At 35.2% G+C, this 19,038-nt stretch overlaps 1 protein-coding gene and 1 long non-coding RNA gene across 4 annotated transcripts in view; one reads left to right on the plus strand and one right to left on the minus strand.

Moving 5' to 3' along the window:
* The window catches only part of LOC114277670 (RING/FYVE/PHD zinc finger superfamily protein), a 37,274-nt gene extending 26,167 nt beyond the window's left edge, over window positions 1-11,107 (minus strand). For 2 of the 3 annotated variants that reach the window (XM_082925324.1, XM_082925322.1), the window contains exons 1-4: window positions 10,734-11,067; window positions 10,105-10,427; window positions 9,827-9,912; window positions 9,418-9,564 (exon numbers count right to left, since the gene is read on the minus strand). In XM_082925324.1, coding sequence (XP_082781450.1) covers window positions 9,418-9,564; window positions 9,827-9,912; window positions 10,105-10,339 — 468 coding nt within the window. In that variant the 5' untranslated portion in view covers window positions 10,340-10,427; window positions 10,734-11,067. Of the gene's footprint in view, window positions 1-9,417; window positions 9,565-9,826; window positions 9,913-10,104; window positions 10,428-10,733 lie in introns of all 3 variants that reach the window. The other variant, XM_082925323.1, reaches the window with a different exon arrangement.
* Window positions 11,108-12,129: 1,022 nt separating this feature from the next.
* On the plus strand, window positions 12,130-18,589 carry LOC145824725 (uncharacterized). The gene is made up of 2 exons (XR_014366739.1): window positions 12,130-12,496; window positions 18,276-18,589. It is a non-coding gene; the product is annotated as an uncharacterized LOC145824725 (long non-coding RNA).
* Window positions 18,590-19,038: the final 449 nt, after the last annotated feature.

The following is a 19,038-nucleotide window of genomic DNA, read 5'->3' on the forward strand; positions in this document are numbered from 1 at the left end:
CCCAACCCAGCCTCAATGAAGTCTATGTGGAACAATCAAGGTTTTTGAAGAGTCAGCCTTACGTCTCACGCACGAGACTCGTCTTCGCCCTTTTGCTATCTTGTTTTATTTTGTCATGTTGGCGAGGACTTTGGTTTGTGTTGTATATTTATAGTTTTGGTTGGCTGACCTAGACTTGATAGATCTAGTATGTACAGAGCTTTATGTTAGTACATATTTTGGTGTGAGTTGTTAACGCATATATGTATGGTTTGTTATGATGTGTCATGTAAGCACAGCTCTATAGACAAAGTTTGAAATTTTGCTTCCGTTTGGCCCATTTACTCTGATAAGTTATGTCTGGTTTGGTTTGAGGCCGCAGGTAATCCCTCGATTGCTGGCTGGTTACGTCCTTAACCCATAGGGACGGGTTCAGGTCGTGATAATTTGCCTCTAAATTTGCTGGGAGAACATACATTCAAAAAATAGATGATAGTGGCTCTCCTCATCTCTATCACATAGCACACTAGAAATCATCAACAATACCCCATCTTCTAATTCAATCTTTGTAGATAACCACCCCAGACCACTTAACCACTGCATGAAGGCCCATTTTAAAACATTAAGGCCAAACCAAACAACTTTAAACCATGGAATCTTTGGTTTGGTAGATCTGAGAGTATTCCAATCAGATTTAATTGCGAATTCACCATTGGAATTAGGAAGCCACTATACATCATCCTTCCTTTCAATAAGTGGGAACAAAGTTTGGGGAATATTCTCAATGATTTCCTGAAGCACTCTACTCCTAGTAGGCCACTTCCACTACCCTTGTTAAATCACAGCAGATACTATAGCATTTAGAGACCTGGTCATTTTCAAGCCAATACTATTGCCATACCTGCTATATAGAGGCCCAAAAGGATGCCAGTTGTCTAGCAATTAAGCCAATACTATTCAGTTAATTTAGTTGTTTTCTTATATGTTTTCATAGGTCAAGGGTATTTCAATAATTTCAATTAATTTTTAAATTTTTATTTATTTATTTATTTATTTATTTTAAATTTGGGGACATGAAGTATAGGTTGGTTGATCTTGATCATCATTCGAGCCAAGTTGTGTAATTGGGATTTTATTTATAGATCATGTTGAAGTCTTAATTTTCAGATAGGATTTTTTATAAGTCAAAACCTTATTAAGGCTTCTAATTCGATGTAAAATATGCCTCAAGGAACCTCAAGAGATTTTGAAGCTTCTCTTGAGATTAAGTGACGCCATTTTAATCTTAGATGTGATGCCTAGTTCAAGGAGTGATTCCTAGAGCTTTCCTCCTTCCTTTTTCTTCTTCTTCTCTTGCACTTTTAAGCCTTATAAAGCTCAAACTAGATCTGCCCAAAGGATCAAAATTTTGTTGAAGTATGTTGTTTTGGTCACCTTGTAAACAGAAATGTTTTGAAAACATCAGTGAAATGACCAAAAAAATTTTAAATTGTTTGGAAACAAAAACTAAGACCTATATAGATGCTAATACATTCTCAATAATTAAATAATTGAATATGTTGAGTTTTATGAAAATTAGAAGCTCATAAACAAAAGGTTTAAAGGCTTAGTTCAAAAAGGGGTTTGTCATTGTAAGAAAAACATATTTAAAATATATATATATATATTAACAAAATTCTAATAGTAGTAGTAAGGATAAATATAGAAAAAAAATTACTTTTCAATAATAAAAAAAACAAAAGAAGAGCATAAGTCACTTAATGATGATTGTTAATCTTCTCTTCTTGATCTTCGCGATGTAGAATCAAGAGGGAGAAAGAAGAGAAGACCATACAGCCACAACGTTAATCACACAAGGCCACAACCTTAAACACTCTCAATCTTATTAATTAACTTTGAATAATACAATGCCAAAACTTAATATATAGGGAGAAATTCACTTTACCTCAATGTGGTTTAAGATCGACACACTTTATACCCCATGGTTAAAAAAATAACCAAAAAAATCCCATATTTAAAACCCGCAGTTAAGACCACCTCTCCCTCTCCAACTAACGTCGCAACATCTTCCCTTCACCATCCCCATTGCCGCCATTTCTTGCCTCTGTGACCGCCGTTGTGACTGCCTTCAACTAAGTGCAACCCTAACTTGCCCTTTCTTGCCTCTACGACCTATTTCTAGGATGTCCAAAAACTTGCCAATAGTTCCAACAATCAACATATATTTTGTAAATCAACATATATTGTGTGTATATATTATGTGTGTATATTTACATGTATGTATTTATGATGTAGGATGGCTAGGGCAAGAACAAGAGCAATGAAGAAAGAGAATAGCCACACAAAAAATTAAAGAACCCTAGCTGAATCCTAAAATACTTAAAAATAAACTCTCAATGTTTTTTATTCATTCAAAGCTGAGAAAACCTCCTACATAATGGCATATAAACGGGCAAACCAAAACCTAAACTAAAAGTTTCCAAATCAAAAAACTTCCTAACCAAACTATTTTAATACTAATTAAAATAAAAACTTCCTCAATTAAATACCAATTGAAATACTCTCCTCCGGAGAGTCATAAGAATTGAAATACTCCATTACATGAGCATGACGTTGTCGAAGCACTTCCATAACCCAAATGGTGAATGACATATGCAAGCCAAATATCATCATAAGGTGCTTGTAATCCAATGAAAAGGCACAGAGGATCACCAAAATGGAAGGGTGGGCATGGATTAGCAGGACCAAACTGACCACCATAAATTGGATGCGTAGAAATATCAACACAAAGAAATCTCCAAGAACCTAGATCAAGTAACCATATTCCTCGCATGAAATATTGGACCAATATTTAAATTCAAAGAAGAATCAAAAAAAAATTATTTGTGGCCCATATTCAAGCAAGGCAACAATACAGCCTTGAGATACCAATGTAAAATATGTGAAGGAATTAGACACAAAAGGCACCGTCACATGCAAACCTTGATGTGTGAGATAATTTAAGGTATTAGTCAATGGGTTGCTAACTTCAAGCATGGGATCAGACAGACTAACAAAGTGAATGGACCAAGGAAGGCAATCCATATTAAGAGTCAAACAAATCGTGTTGTCCCTTAAGTGCCACCAAAGGTGATGGTTCAATATTAGGATTTGTAAAGATGATGATCTCAGGACAGTTGTGAATTTGACTTTCTTCTTTCATAAATTTCTACCACTAAAGCATTGTTATAGGCTTCCTCCAGATTCTCATAAGATAGTAACATCCCTCTGTTAATTTCAGGTCATAACCCCCACATGAATTGATACGCACGAATATTAGGGTCACGACTAGTTTTAGATTGTAAGAGAGACTGAAACTCAACAAAGTATTCATGCATAGTAGAATCTTGTTGCCTACATTGTTGGTTACAAATAGTGGCAGAAAATCGACCCATCAACTTCTCAAGGGCAGTCAAAATCATTTCGATGTTGATTAAGTATTGGTGGTGCATATAAGATCCATCAATTTGAATGCATCTTCATGTTCAAGAAAATCTTCTTTGGGTAAAACCATGTTTCATGTGGAACTTTCTTGCCATTTCACGGCTTCTTGGACTTTTGAATTTTATTCTAAAATAATTTCACTTTCCTCATACTTTGGAACTGCTTAATCAACAATTTTCACTTGATCATCACATTCACTTTTGCTGAATTTCTGAAGTATCTCCTAAAACATAGACTAACAATTTGTCTAAAGTTGCTTGCATCTTGTTGTTCAACGTTTCTGTCATATGTTCTTGTGTCGTCTACAATTGTTGCTGCGATTTCTTCATGTATTTTTTTTTGGGTAGGTAATTTCTTCATGTCTTGTTGGTCTAGAGAAAATATTTTAAACTTTGAATTCAACTTGAAATTAGTCACCACCATGGTTAACATATATGGGAGAGTTCTTTTTTCACTGGTTTTTTTTTGTTTTTTTTCCTTTTGCTTTGTTTTTTGTTTTTGTTTTTCTTTTGGGGGCTGATTGATGGTTTTTTGTTTTCCGTTAGATTGGATTTGGGTGAAACTCTGGTAATGTGGACTGAAATTGGTAAAAAGCTTTTAAGGTGTTTGGGCATAGGTTACTTAGGGCTGAATAAAATTGGGCGAGGTTGTTTTGGGATGGTTGCTGGATGATGGGTTTTTTAAGTACTGAAATAGGGGACACCTTTTCCTCTTTCTGTTTCTGTTTTTGTTTATTTATCAATAAAATTTCTTTTGTTACCGAATCAAAAAAAAAGCACTGGAATAGGGCTTAAGGTAGGTGCGTAGGGGCCAAATATGTGGGAGCTGGTAAGACTTGGTTTGGGATTGGCTGAATGGGTTGGATTGGGTTAAGTGAGACAGGTGTTGGCTGATATAGTTTTAAATGGACCGGATAAGGGTTGGATTAGGTCAAATTTAAATGGGGATTGGCCAAAAAGAACAAAAAAAGGGGGTCAGGTTCGGGTTGGGCTAAGAAGCACGAACACTTTTAAAAAGATGTCTTAGTCATGTCTATATCCACCATGTGCCCGACACTGACACTCATCCTTCCCAACATGTGTCTAACACATGTTCAAATGTGTCATATTATTTTTTTAATTTGAGCAATACTAGAAACCGCACTGCATAGAATTTTTGATAGTTTTTTTTTTTTTTTTTTTCTTGGGGGATCTCTAGTATTTTTGTTTAAATTTTTTACAAACACGATTCAGACACTTGGGAGGCACATGTTCATAGCTTGGACACTTACTAAATATATTATATGTTTGAAAAAAATAACTTACACAATACAATATTAAAAAAGAAAAACAATATAGATTTATAAATTATACTTATTAATCCATTCTCCTTTAAATTTTAGGAATGAGTGTCCTGTTGTATTTTTATTATCCTTGAATGAAAAATTCATATGTTATTACATAACAAATATATAAAACTATATATTTTGTGTGTTCCCTACATGTTGTGTCCTACATCTTTTTTAAATTGACCTATCTTAGGGGTTGGGCTTTAGTATTGGATCGGATAGAGGTTATAAGGATTGGGTGAGTTGGGTGGGTTGGATAGTGGGTGAGGTTAATGGGTTTGGGTCTTAGAGTGGTGAGTCAAGTTTACGTTTAAGAAGTTGGGTCAAGTCAGGGTTGACCCTTTTTGCCTTCTTTATGGGGTCAACAAACCCTAGTAGAACTCCCAACAACCAATAAGGTTAACGATGGTGAGTGGCCATGATCATCGACGGGTTGTCAACCTGAATTGGTCGATGATAAGAGAGAGGATGACAGGGAGTGGCATGGTGAGGCTAATTCAGTGTGAAGCAGTGGTTGTACAAAGAGGCTAAGACAATGTTGGTCGTCGGAGGAGCTGATTGACAATGGAGGTGATCCATAAGGCCATGTCGATTTGTCAGACTAGGTTGGATGGGACAATTAATATAGTGGAATTGAGAGAATTACTAGTGTGGTGGCATTACGTTGGAGGTATAATATATATTGTGTTTGTTTGTGTACTACTGTGGTGGTATTAGTTAATTGGAATTAAATATATAAAATTATGTTAAAGTCATTATATAAAATTTAACTTTGTTATTTTTGTAAAATGGAGGGCAAAATTGTCTTTTCTCCTCTAATTCTCCTCGGACGGTATTAATAGTCCCAAGGTACCATTAGTCCCAAGGCTTTTGTTCCAACCAAAGACACTTTTTGTGGGACCCAAGGGATTACCAATCCAATCCCATGGCCCTTGGTCTAAAACAAACAAGGCCTAAATGATCAAGGTTGTAACAAAGCTGTGTTGATGTGAATTTGAAGACGATGGGCATCGCTCTCACTCTGTCTTGATTTCGATTTAGAGTTTGGATATGATTTTAACCTGATACCAAATTAGTTGTGGAACCACGAGGGAGAAAGAAGAAAGAATAACACAAGTCATAACACTAATCACACAAGGTCACAACCTTAAATACTTTCAATCTTATTAATCTACTCTTAACAAAACAACGCAAAAACTTAATATTTATATACTAATAATCATAATTAAAATAGGAAACTATTTATCAAAAAAAAAAAAAAGGAAACTAAATCCTAATACATAAATTAAATAATAAAAAATATATATATGAAGCTAGAATCCCCAACATAATAAGCAACCAAATATTAGTAAAATTCCAAATTAGATACTAAATTCATAAAATTGTAAGTGAAATCTCCGTACCAAAATTGGTACAAGCTCGTTCCACATCAATTTTCCTTTTCAATTTATCAAATTCTATAATAAAATCTAAGGTATTCTATGTTTTTATATCTTTCCTTTTGAGAAAAAGGCAAATTGAAATTATCATTGTTGAATATTCCTAATAACTGTCTAAACAACTCATTGTTTCAGCATGCTTCATAGTGTTTCATTGTGGTTCAGTGCATTGTGGTGGAAACATTTGGAGTTATGGTATTCACTAATATTTTGTTTTATTTTCCTATGAAACGGAAACATTTTGGCTGCTTTGATGAAAACGAAATGAGATTTTGTTCCTTGGCCTTACCTTTGTTTCCCTCCTTTAAACCCTAGTTTACTGGCCTATGCCATTTTTCCCACAACCTAACAATCATAGCACATAAAAATAACACAAACTAGCTGAAGTTACAGCTCACCAAAACTGTCCATCATGCCCAGAACAGCCTTCAAACAGGACCTACAATCTTTTCTTCTCTTTTCTTTCTTTCCATAGGCCGTCCCATTTTGTCACCACATATAAATGCCAAGAAATCCCATTTTTGTACTTATGTTTCAGACCCAAAAAATCAACCCCTAAGCCTTTATACACAATTTTTGGGCTCACTACTAGTAGGAGAGTGTTCCCAGCACTATGCTAAGCCAAGTAACTTTTTTGTATTATTGTTGCTTGGGGTAGTTTGGTCTTTCTTTTCTTTCTTATTTTTTCTTTTTGGGTCTTATTGTTTTATTTAGCTTCTTCTTTGTATTACATTGTTTTTGTTAATGAAAGATCAGTGCTGTCTATGACGCTTTTTGTTGTTTTCTGGTTGTGATGCTAAACCTGGTTAACACACTTCTCCTACATCATTGTACTTGTGGAAAATTAGAGTTTAAAAAAAAAAAAAAGATTTTTAATTTCTGGCACAGTTAACCACTGGCTGTTTACTAACTTAATGAGCCAATAACCTTCTAATAAACTTGGCATGTCAATTAACTAGGTAATCATGAAATGATTTTGTGACTCAGACCCACAAGAGCAGAAGTAGTTGGTTTGAAACATCCTTTTGAACACAAATGAAGGATGACTCTTTTCAACCAACACCTTATTAGAGAAAAAAAAATTAAAGAACAGATATTTTTTAACTTCAATTACAAAGGTGCTAGCATAGAACTCCAAGAAATACACTCCTTAGTTCCCTATTTTGCTAAATGAAAATTTTAACAAGTAAAATTAAAAATATGAAACTCAAACTATAAGATCATGTTTGTTTAGTTAATTAGGTGATGAGATTGGATTAGCAATCTGGTGGCCCTCACATGAATTGTGTATAGATCCTCTCTATTAAATCATCCAAGATTGCGGAAAATTCACATGAATAGTTGTAAGGATTTTTTCTTAATTTGACATAAAAATAAATTTACATGAATATTTCAAAACTCTTGGATGATGTAACTTTGTTAAGAGAGTATGGTTGGATGTATGTAAGAAGATAAAATAAAAAATTTAACTTTTTTAAGGATGTGCAATTAGAAAGGGTGTAAAGAGTTCCTTTCGTTGGGTAAATAGAAGCTCCCCAAAAAAAATGAAAATTTCTGATATGTTTCAGAAATTCTAATACAATTTAACTTGCAAGAAACTCTTGGGAAATTCCAAAAAACTTGTTATTGTAATGTAATTTCCATAATTTCCAATATATTTTCTTTGCTCTCAAAGATTATTTTTTAATAATAATGTAATTCTTATTAAAAGTTTCTCTAAATATTATTTAGCATTAATATTTTAACACATTATTCAGAAATGTACATAACCCATGTAGTTTGGAATAAACTGCAAAATTAGCATAATTTGTTAAAAGTAATAGTGATTGTGGTTCAATTTTTATTGAGGTGCACGATGATCATGTTTTGATAAATTTTGAGAATGAAATTATTTCGCTCTTTTTCTTTCTCTTCCCTATCTATTCTCTTTTCCCCTCTTCCTTCTCTTTCGTTTCTATTCCTTTTTTTTTTTTAATTTAATTTTTTTTTTTTTTGAAATTTTCTAAATGCATGTAATCAGATTATAAATCATATTGCATTACTTTAATCTGCATGCTACATCTAAATATAGATACTATTCAACCACCGGACGAAGTTTTTTCTTTTTTTAAAAAAATAAAAAATAAAAATTGCCAATATTGATCCAATGTTATCAAGTAAAGTGGGTCATTCATCCAAAGCACAGTCTAACCTGTACCACCAAGTGATGTGGTCCTAGTGATTCAAGAAAGCCATATGTGCAGAACTAGATAAAACCCACCCAAAACAAATTCAACCAAATAAATCTGTCAATGAATATGCTCTGTATATAAACTTGCTGAAAAGAACATGCATAAATATATGTGTTTATTGCAAGTCTAAGGCCCCGTTTGTTTTGGGCTATAGGGAGGGTATTGGGATTAGTAATACCAAGGTATTACTAAAGCCTCTGTTTGTTTGCAGAGAAAGCCTTGGGACTATTAGTCCCTTGGTATTGCTAATACCTTTGGAAGGGGGATTGGTAAGGAGGAGGTAGAGATGGTATTAGAAAATAGTGAGGGGATTAGAAATTTTTTTATTTTTTATATATTGGGAATTTTTTTTTAAATATAATGTTTAATTTTTTATATTTTTTTATTTGTTTTATTATTTTATATAAAAATAATTTAACAATTCCTTATTATTAATCCCCTCACTATCAATCCCCTCACTATTAATCCCCTCACTATCAATCCCCTCACTAACAATCCCCTCACTATTAATCCCCTCATTATCAATCCCCTCCATTCTATCTCCCAAAACAAACGGGGCCTAAGAGTTAATGCATGTAAGGAAAAAGAAAATTAAAAAAGAAAAGAAAAGAGGCATATGTTGTGCATTCGCATCATTTCCCATGCGGTGCCTTCTTGGACAGAACAACTAGTTGTAGCACTTTACTTACAGATACATTAATATGAAAGTGAGGAATCCATGGATCCGTTAAATTGAAAGTGGGGAATCTACCTATCTACAATATACAAAGCCAAATAGATGGCTCCTAAGTTGTCAAGGAATGGGTAGGCCGGAAAGGAGGAGAGAGGGGAAGCTAGTAGACAACAAGAATGGATTATGCGCCTATTCAATTTAAATGAACTATTACATTACTATAACATTGATCAGGGCAGACAATACCAACATGAAAGCAACTAGGGAAAAAATTGATGGCCTTACCAGCTGAACAATAACAAAAATGAATGCATGGTCCCTTGCAACAAGAAATTGAAATTTCAATCTCAACCACCAGCGATCAGGAGGAACATTTGCACGTAATATGAACACTGCCCTGCACTCTGTGCAGTGAGCAAAAGCAAACCCCTCCTGAAATAATGAAACATGTAAATAATAAGTAAAAGAAATTGGGTAGATATAACATATTAATCTTACGTATCAAATCAGAGACTCAGTAAACCATGTTTTTTTTTTTTTTAAATTCTACGCCATGTACCAATGAAATAAAAGGGGTGAATATCAAAATGGATTAACCTCATTTTGTGTGATCCGATGTTTCCCAAAACAGCATTACAGAAACGTCAATCTGTTAATAAAGTATCAGAGGTGAGAATCAGAAAAGAATCATTACCTTAGTTGACCTCCAATTATCAAGACATGATCTGTGGACATACTTCTGGGTGCCTTTGCAATGGCATGGTGCAATCAAGTCTTCCCCTGAGAATGCAAAAGTAAGTGCCTCGATCAAACTATATTGCAGAGCATTGATTCACCATCATTCACGGCAACAAATATTATAAACAATTAAATTAACTATATACATACATCTTGTTTTTGTCAACAAAGATGCATGGCCAGCATGTATTTAAAAATGAAAAGAAAACACTGAGCTTGATGGATAGTATAGACCTCCAATATCAAGGCATATACGACATTGTGGTTGGTCTGCATTCACCAGATTGCAATTTTCATCGGCATCAATACTTTGTGAGTCATCAGCAGAAACAGAACAATCTCTGTCTATAATTCTTATTTCAATTGAACATGAAGATTCTTCAGATCTTTGCACAATGTTAGACTGACACAAGATGGGTTCTGTCTCCGAACTATCTTCTGTCCGCCTATCATTCGATACTAATTGCATTGCGAAAAATGTGGAATCAGCATTACAAAGCAAAAGTCATTCCTAAAGCTATTAGTTCTACTGACCATTTCAACATAAATTAAGAATCCTGCAAAATAGAGAAAAACTTGCAGCGATTAGGAAACAGGATATTCAACATCTGTTATTTCAGAAAACAAACTATCATCAACTAAACTATTATTAGCCAGACAGCACAGCATACATATACATAGTTTACCATCATCCAACATATTATTACAACTGTTATATCTGTATCCATAAATATAGCTCTAAATCCTTGCAAATTAAACACTAGAACCAGGGCTACCAGAAATCGTAGCGCTTTGCGATGTGAATCGCACGATCCCAATCGCCGGAACGTAGATTTCGATGAACAATCAAAAAATTTACTTACAGGTCACAACGATGACAATTTTCGGCCATCTATCTGTTGATTTCGTCGTCGTTTGCTCTCCCACAACCTGTCGTCGACATTGTCCACCATAATCCAAGCCCTAGACCGTTGATTACCAATGAAACGTAATATATTTCATCGTCTTTTGCTCTTCCTCATCTCCTCGTCGCCGCACTAAATCGAAACCCTAGTTCATCAATATAGGAACGAAAAAGATTTTCTTTGGTCTCCATGTTTCTCTCTCCCTGTGTTTATCATCACAAGTTGAAAAGGTCGTATTTGAGAATATTGTCGGTTTTGTTCCTGTGTGCTGGTTGGTACACGTAGGATCAATTTGGAAAGGTAAGTAAACTTAAGCCAAGTATGCCTAGTACAAAATAATCTCTTTTTTTTGTTTCTTTTTATCTTTTTTTTTATTATATTATCTTTTTATTTTTTTACATATTTTTTATAAAAAGATAAAAAATACACTTATTTAAGTTATTACAAATAATCCCTTAATTTTTAACTTTTTAATTTGAGTGATATTATTTCTCATATTTTTTACATATTAAAAAATAAAAAGAGTCAAAAATAAAATAAAAATTAATTTTTAATTAACTTCTCGAATCACCCCTTAATTTACACTTATATTTTGTCTTATTATAATTATATGTCTTATTATAATTATATTTAAAAGGTTGACTATTTTAATTAATTTTTTAATTATTTTAATCTCATTAAAATATTTATATTTAAAAAATTAATTATTTTTTTAATTGATTTGATAATTATAAAAAAATAAAATAATTTTAAATTAAATATGGTGTTATATTTTATTAACTATTTTAATTTATTTTATATTTTAATGAATTATTTTAGCCTAATCCATTCTCAAAAGCTCCTATATTTTCTGACTTATCTGACGTTTTTTTTTTTTTTATGGTGGGGGATACTCTTATAAGTATATTTCCGAAATTTATTTTAAATATTGTAATTTAAAAAATTATTAATATTTTATTGTTAAAATTTTTTATTTAACATAATTAATTAAAAAATAAGAATTTTAATTATAATGATAAAATTATTTGAATTATTAATTGAAATAAATTTCTAATATCATTAAAAATTATTAATTGATTACGATTTATTAGTAAAAGAAGTCATTTGATATAAAATTTGAAATTTCAAAGAACAAGATATTAATTTTTAAAATCACAAGGGATAAATGGTATTTTAAATAAATCTCAAGAAGTATATTTATAATTTATCTCTTTAATAAATAAAGATTAGCGCGAGTTAAAAAAAATTAATAAAAAAAAGTAAAAAGATTAACAAATTAGGTGGTGTTTGATAAAGGGAGAATTGTGGCCCGGTTTACAAATCAGCAGAGGCAGATTGCAATTTACAACAGCTTTGGACAATGGAAAGTTTATTACCAATCCATGGAAATCTAATCTTGCAACTAAAATGACATCGTTTCCCCTCTTCTTCCCCTTTCCAAACCCAGCCACCATGTTCACTATTTTCAGCTCTCTCTCTCTCTCTCTCTCTCTGTACGTTAGACACTGGTCTCTTACTCTATGCTCTACTCCGCTCTGCCTTTGCCTATCTCTCTCCCTCTATCTTGTGTCGACTTCAATTTGGCTCATTCGATTATCTTTTTCCCCTTTCCTTTTCATGCCCTAACCCCACGTCGGTCGACGAAATATCTCAGTGCCTTTCACTTTGGCTCAGTGCATGCTCCACCGGTGAAATTGAAGGAAGCTATCTTAAATTTAGAGGTAAAGTTAGTACATGCTTCTCTTTTTAACTATAAATAATTGATTAACCTAATTGTAATCATATATAAATACTAATTATGGTTGAGGTGAAATGCAAGATGAACAAAAAATTTAGTAAGCTTCATTGATTTGTAAGGATTGGTTTGGGAAGTGGATTGGCTTCTTTTTTGTTTTTTTTAGCCTGGGATTAAAAAGTTTAGTTTAGAAAGGGTTTTTGGGTTTTTTAGTTTTTTTAGATTTTTTTATGAAAGAAATAATGTAATAATTATAAGTTAAATGTGATGTTTTGTCTTATTAATTAAAAAATTTATTTATTTATTTGGGCTATTTTAGTCACAAATAAAAAAAAAAAAAAAAAAAAAAAAAAAAAAAAACCTCCAAACCCACTTCCCAAACAGGCACTAAGATGTTCAAGTGTTGTCTAAATTTAGTTGATGTGAGTTCAATATTGATGCATTAAATAGAAATAACTCATGTACAGATTAAGTATTGGCTAATTTACATGCTTGAGAAATTGCACAATTTGATTTAAGCTTGAATTCTTGCATACTAAGGTGGCGTTTAGTAACACTTACGTTTTCAGTTTTCAGTTTATATTTATAAAAATTTTAAAAACTATCATAAAAACTTATTTGGTAAATATTTTGGTTTATAAACCAGTGGTCTCAGTTTATAAATTTGGTCAAAATTTGTAAACTCAAAAAATGAGTTTACGTTTTCAGTTTTTAATTTTTTTTTTTTGACCACCCACCACTCGCCATCACCTGCCACCATTTTCCACCACCGTCTTCTGCAACCACCACCCTCCACCACCGTCTTCTGCCGCCGCCACCCACCACCGTCTTCCACCACCGCTTTCCACCAACACCATCTTCCGCTGCCACCACTCGCGACCACCATCTTCCGCCACTACCACTCGCCACCACTTTCCACCACCATCTTCCACCACCACCACCTGCCACAACTTTCCACCATCGTCTTTCGCCGCCACCACCCGCCACCTGCCACCACTTTCCACCGCCGTCTTCCACCGCCACCACTTTCCACCACCATCTTCCACCGCCACCACCTGCCACCACTTTCGACCACCGTCTTTCGCCGCCACCACACGGCACTTGCCACCACTTTCCACCACTGTCTTCCGCCACCACCATCTTCTGCCACTACCATCCGCCACCACTTTCCACTACCATCTTCCGCTGCCACAACCTGCCACCTGCCACCACTTTCTACCACCGTCTTTCGGCGCCACCACCCGCCACCTGCCACCACTTTCCACCACCGTCTTCGGCCGCCACCACCGTCTTTCGTCGCCGCCACCCATCACTTGCCACCATTTTCCACCACCGTCTTCCACCGCCATCATCCGTCACCTACCGCCACTTTCCACCACCGTCTTCCGCCAGTACCACCCGCCACCTGCCACCATCTACCATCACTTTCCACTACCGTCTTCCGCTGCCACCACCTGCTACCACTTTCCATCATTGTCTTCCGCTACCACCACCTGCCACCACTTTTCACCACTGTCTTCCGCCACCACCTTCCATCAATGTCTTCTACCGCCACCACCCATTACCTGCCACTATTACCCATCACCCGCCATCATCGTCTTCTGTCACCCCCACTCGCCACCATCCACCACTACCGTCTTCTGTCGCCACCCACCCGCCACCACCGTCTCCCGCTACCACCATCCGCCACCACTCGTCACCACCCGCCACGCCACTACTCGTCATTTCTCACACTTTTAGTTTATATTTTTAAAAATTTTCAAACATTTCGTCCAAACCAAACGCATTTGTAGTTTATGTTTTTCGAAAAATAAACAAAAACCAGTTTATAAAATTTTTGTAAATATAAACTGAAAACATAAATGTTACCAAATAGGCCTTAAGTGTTTGTTAAAATGCATAGAAAAGAAATAATTATTGTTGTGGGATCCTTGTATATGAACTTGTTAGGTAATTGTGTTGTGCCCTTTATGTGTTTAATGAAATGCCTATTGCAATGTACATTGTTGGAATTGGATCATTATGTAATCTGTGCCTCATTAGGAGATAATAAGCTGGATTTTCTTCATTTAGTAATTGTTTTTTATTATATTTATTTGGGATCTTTCTTATGTGATGGTTGGGTTTAGGCCTGTAAATGGATTGGATTTGGATCGGATCTGTCAAAATCCGAATCCGAATCCGAATCCGATTAAGGCAAACCTGAATCCGATCCGAATCCGTTTAGTATATATCCGATTATAGATATCCAAATCCAAATCCGAATCCGATGATTTCGGATATCCGATCCGATCCATTTATTTATTTACTGAGTTACAATTTTATATAATTTGATTTTTTTTTTTCATTTTATGTTTTTTCATTCAAATTGAGAATAGTCGAATCGAATTATCGGATTATCAGGTCGGATCAGATTTTTGCATATTCAATCCGTTTAATAAACGGATTAAATGGATTCGGATTATTGGATTATCGGGTCAGTTTTTTTTTTTTTTTTTTTTTTGTAAACGGGTTCGGATTATCGGATCGGATTCGGGTCGAATTCGGATTAAATCCGATCCATTGACAGCCCTAGTTGGGTTTCTACTTTGGAATATATTTGTGATAATGGAAATAGATTCTATTTCCATACATAATTTCCTTTCTGTACACACTGAATAATATTTTTATTAAATTTTACAATAAAATCAAATTACTAATATATACATTAGTACAGACATCACCTTATCTGAATTTTTTTCAATACACATTATTGAAATTAAAAAAAGTGCGCACAACACATCTCTTCAAATTGTAACACTTTTTTAGAGATAAGTGAAAGGTCTACACCCATGAGGCCATTGTCACATTTTAAAGTCCTCATCTTGCAAAGCTATAGTGCTAATTCCAGTTCTTCCATTGCCCTTAAACCTTCTAATTTGGGTGTATTTCAGTTCTTCATCATCACTCAAATCCATCCATTACAACCACCCTCACGCTTGATTTGTGTTACAAAGTAGTCACAAAATGAATGCTCAAATTTTGAGAAGGATATCATCGATTATAACAAATCTAACAATGAAAAGGTGAGTTTCAATCTTTAAAATTGTTTATCTTTTTTTCCAATCACGCTTTCAATTCGGTAAATAAGTGTTGAATCATGTACATTTGTTCGATTGTCAATTTTCGAAATAACTCAAAAGGTTGAACATTGAACTTCTTAGCCAAACACAATGTTCAATTATGTACATCCTAACCAAACACGGTGGTTTGAATTTCAAGTTGTGAGCTAAGTCGATTTTTTCAACACTGTACTTCTGAATAAGGATTAAAATAATTTGATTAAATTAATATATTCATCGAATTAAAAATCAACTTGGACTAGAGGTTCTATGGGTTGCTTGAATGAGGAAAATTGAATTGAAAACAAATTGCAACTTTTCCAGCCTCCAACAATGCACAAAGGGCACCAAGTTTGGATGTGTTTATTTGATGTGTGTACATTTTATATATGGGGGCCAATCTATAATAAAAATTGTGTGGAGTGAGGAAAATTAAACATTTACAAATTTTATAGTGTGTGAACTGAAAGGAATTTGCACAAAGAGGAAATGGTGTGTGAAAATAAAAGTTCCCTATATGTGGATATAAATTACTTTTGCTTCTATGGATGGAATGTGTGTGGGTTTTGTAAATGTAACAACCCTCATTTTAACTTGGTCATACTTGCATACATTTACGGATGATCTTGTTTTAATATGTGCATTTGCAAACCTTGTCTTGTTTTGCTTGAATGATTGCTTGCATGCTTTGTTCTTGTCTGGTGCGTTGCCGAGGTCATCTTAAGCCTAGACACCTTTGAGATCTTTATCACTTAGAACTATCTTGGAACCCCTTTGGTTGACCTCCATCTTCACCCTGGCATATTGGCCGAGATGTCACCATCTGGGCTGAGGTTCGCGTTGCCTAGGCCAAGATGTGCATCATCTGGGCCGAGATGTTAATATCTAGGCGTTTTAGATCCTTGATCCTTACATGAGTGATTTTGTTCCTGGAATGGTATGACCTAGACCGAGGTGTGGCACATCTAGGCCAAGGTGTGGCACAGCTTAGTCAAGTGTTGTCCTTCCAAGCCGATGTCATTGTTACCCTGCTTGCCGAAGCTTTGCCCTTAGCCGAGGTCATCACTGGCCGGAGTACTCTTGTTGTTTAGCTTGTTGAGTACGCTTTGTCTTGGTCTTGTCTTGTCAAGTCAGTCACCTTTTTGAGTTGAGCGAATCAGCTGATGCCACGTGTCCCGACATAGGGATTAAGTCAGTGATTGTCGTGAGAAACATATCATTTGTATCAAGTCTTGCCTTTTAGAGAGAGAAACTCAAGGAAGAAGAATGAGAAGTTTGAGTTAGAGAGGGTGACTTCCAAGCTTGATCGATAGAGCTTGAGCCATTAGATTCGAGTTTTGAGGTTAGAATCTTAACCTATTCTTGTTGTTCTTATTGATCATCTAACTGCATTGCTCGATCAAACCTGTCCTACACGTCATTCATCGATTTAAAGTTGGTTTAGAAAGAGAAAACGGTTTTCATGTGTTTTTGAAGAAAAGCCTCATTTGATCCGAAAGTTTGCATTAAAGCTCATGTTTTTGTGTTTGTTTTGATAAGATCCTTGAGTGTGGGTACCCAGGTCCAAGTTTTTGAATTCATAGCATGAAGTCTCAGCTGTTGTAACAGCAAGTTTTGATTTTTGCATTCATCTTCCTCATGTTCATGTTCTTCAAGTTCTTCATGCTCATGTTCTTCATGTTTATCAAGAGGGAAACCCAGATTTTTCCCGACTTCGCTTTTGAATGTGGCCATTGAGGCTACACCTCGGCAAGGAGGCGTGGGACCTCGGCCTAGACCTGGTAGTTGCCCAGCGTGTTTTTCCAAGGATAAGAAACTGTGTTTCAATTTGATTGACTTAGTTTTTGAAGAATGCCGAGGTCATTTGCATGTGAGCTAGACTTTTCTTGAGTAGCGCATTCAATAGACTTTGCCGTGTGTTGTAGGACTTGGACTTGCCTTGACCCCGACGTTTGAAGAACTAGGTGAGTGGTATTTTTGATAAAGCTATGTTATACGTTTTGATAAAGACTTTGCTTTACTTTGTTTTGAAAGTATTTGTTAAGCATGAATGATTGTCCTTAGTTTTGTATCTCGTATTATACTTGCTTGAATGACCTTCTCGTTTGAAAGTCCCTCGTGCTGGAGGACTCTAAACTTTCGCAGCACATCTCGTTTGAAAGTCCCTCGTGCTGGAGGACTCTAAACTTTCGCAGCACATCTTGTCTTGAAAGTCCCTCGTGCTGGAGGACTCTAAACTTTCGCAGCAACCCTGATTTGTACTCTAGTGTTAAAGGGCTACGGGCCTTTATAACATAGGTCCCTCGTGCTGGAGGACTCTAAACTTTCGCAGCACATCTTGCCTTGAAAGTCCCTTGTGCTAGAGGACTCTAAACTTTTGTGGCACCCTTGTTTGAGATGCCTCTCTTGCTTCGTCTTGTTTTGCCACGGACGGTTTACCGCGTAGATACGTTACCGGAATGATTATTATTTGTAATATGTGATGCTAGTAAGTGTCCCTTGAAGCTTTGAAGATCTGTTAGATGGACGAGGTCCATTCCTTGTTTTATATAAAGTTTTGTCTTGTATTGTTCTGAAAGGATTTCGGCTATGATTCATGCAAACCCCTTTATTATTTATACCATTCACTGAGTATCCAAGCTCACCCTCTCTATATATATGTAGGTGATGAACAAGAAGGCGGTGACGCCTAGATGTGATTCTGGAGCTTATTTTGGATTTTGATTATGTCGGCCTAACCTGTAATTACGTCGGTAGTCTTGAAAATTATGCTTCTCGATTTGTAATACTTGCATGTTGCATACGTCGGCTTGAGAAGCCTTTTGATCAAGATGCGTGTTTTGTATACATGTTATGTCGGCAGTGAGGATGTCGGCAATTCTGAAGATTTTGCTTCTAGCTGTATTTCATGTATTTTGTTCATATCGGCTTGTGAAGCCCTTTTGTTAATATGAAAGATGTAATTTGTATTTTGTTTCGTTTGTAATTGAGTTGTAACCCATCTGTAGATGATTGCTATCTCATTTGACCTATGCACAGCTCTTATGGACTAATCTGTTTGTATAAATCGCTTCCGTACTTGTTAGCCCCATATAATTGTACTCTGATTGTGTGCGAATTTTGTAAGTTGGCCTTCGGTAATCTCGGATTACTGGCCATCACGGCACCAAACTACTAGGGGCGGTTTGGGGTCGTGACAGAATGGTATCAGAGCACAAGTTCCTTAGTATACGTTATTCACACACCTTGAGTCCTAAAGAGCATAGGATTTCCCCATAGAAGGAAGTTAGAATTGCATCATATTGCTTGCTATGTGAACAAGTTGTACATTGTCTCGACATGCTTAACTGTTACTTGCCTACGTGATTATTTACTCATTTTGTTTTAAAGCCACATCTTTGCATACTCATAGCATCATGAGGAGAGG

This window comes from Camellia sinensis, chromosome 4 (genome assembly GCF_055761805.1).
Source record: "Camellia sinensis isolate YWXY chromosome 4, ASM5576180v1, whole genome shotgun sequence".
Lineage (NCBI taxonomy): Eukaryota > Viridiplantae > Streptophyta > Magnoliopsida > Ericales > Theaceae > Camellia > Camellia sinensis.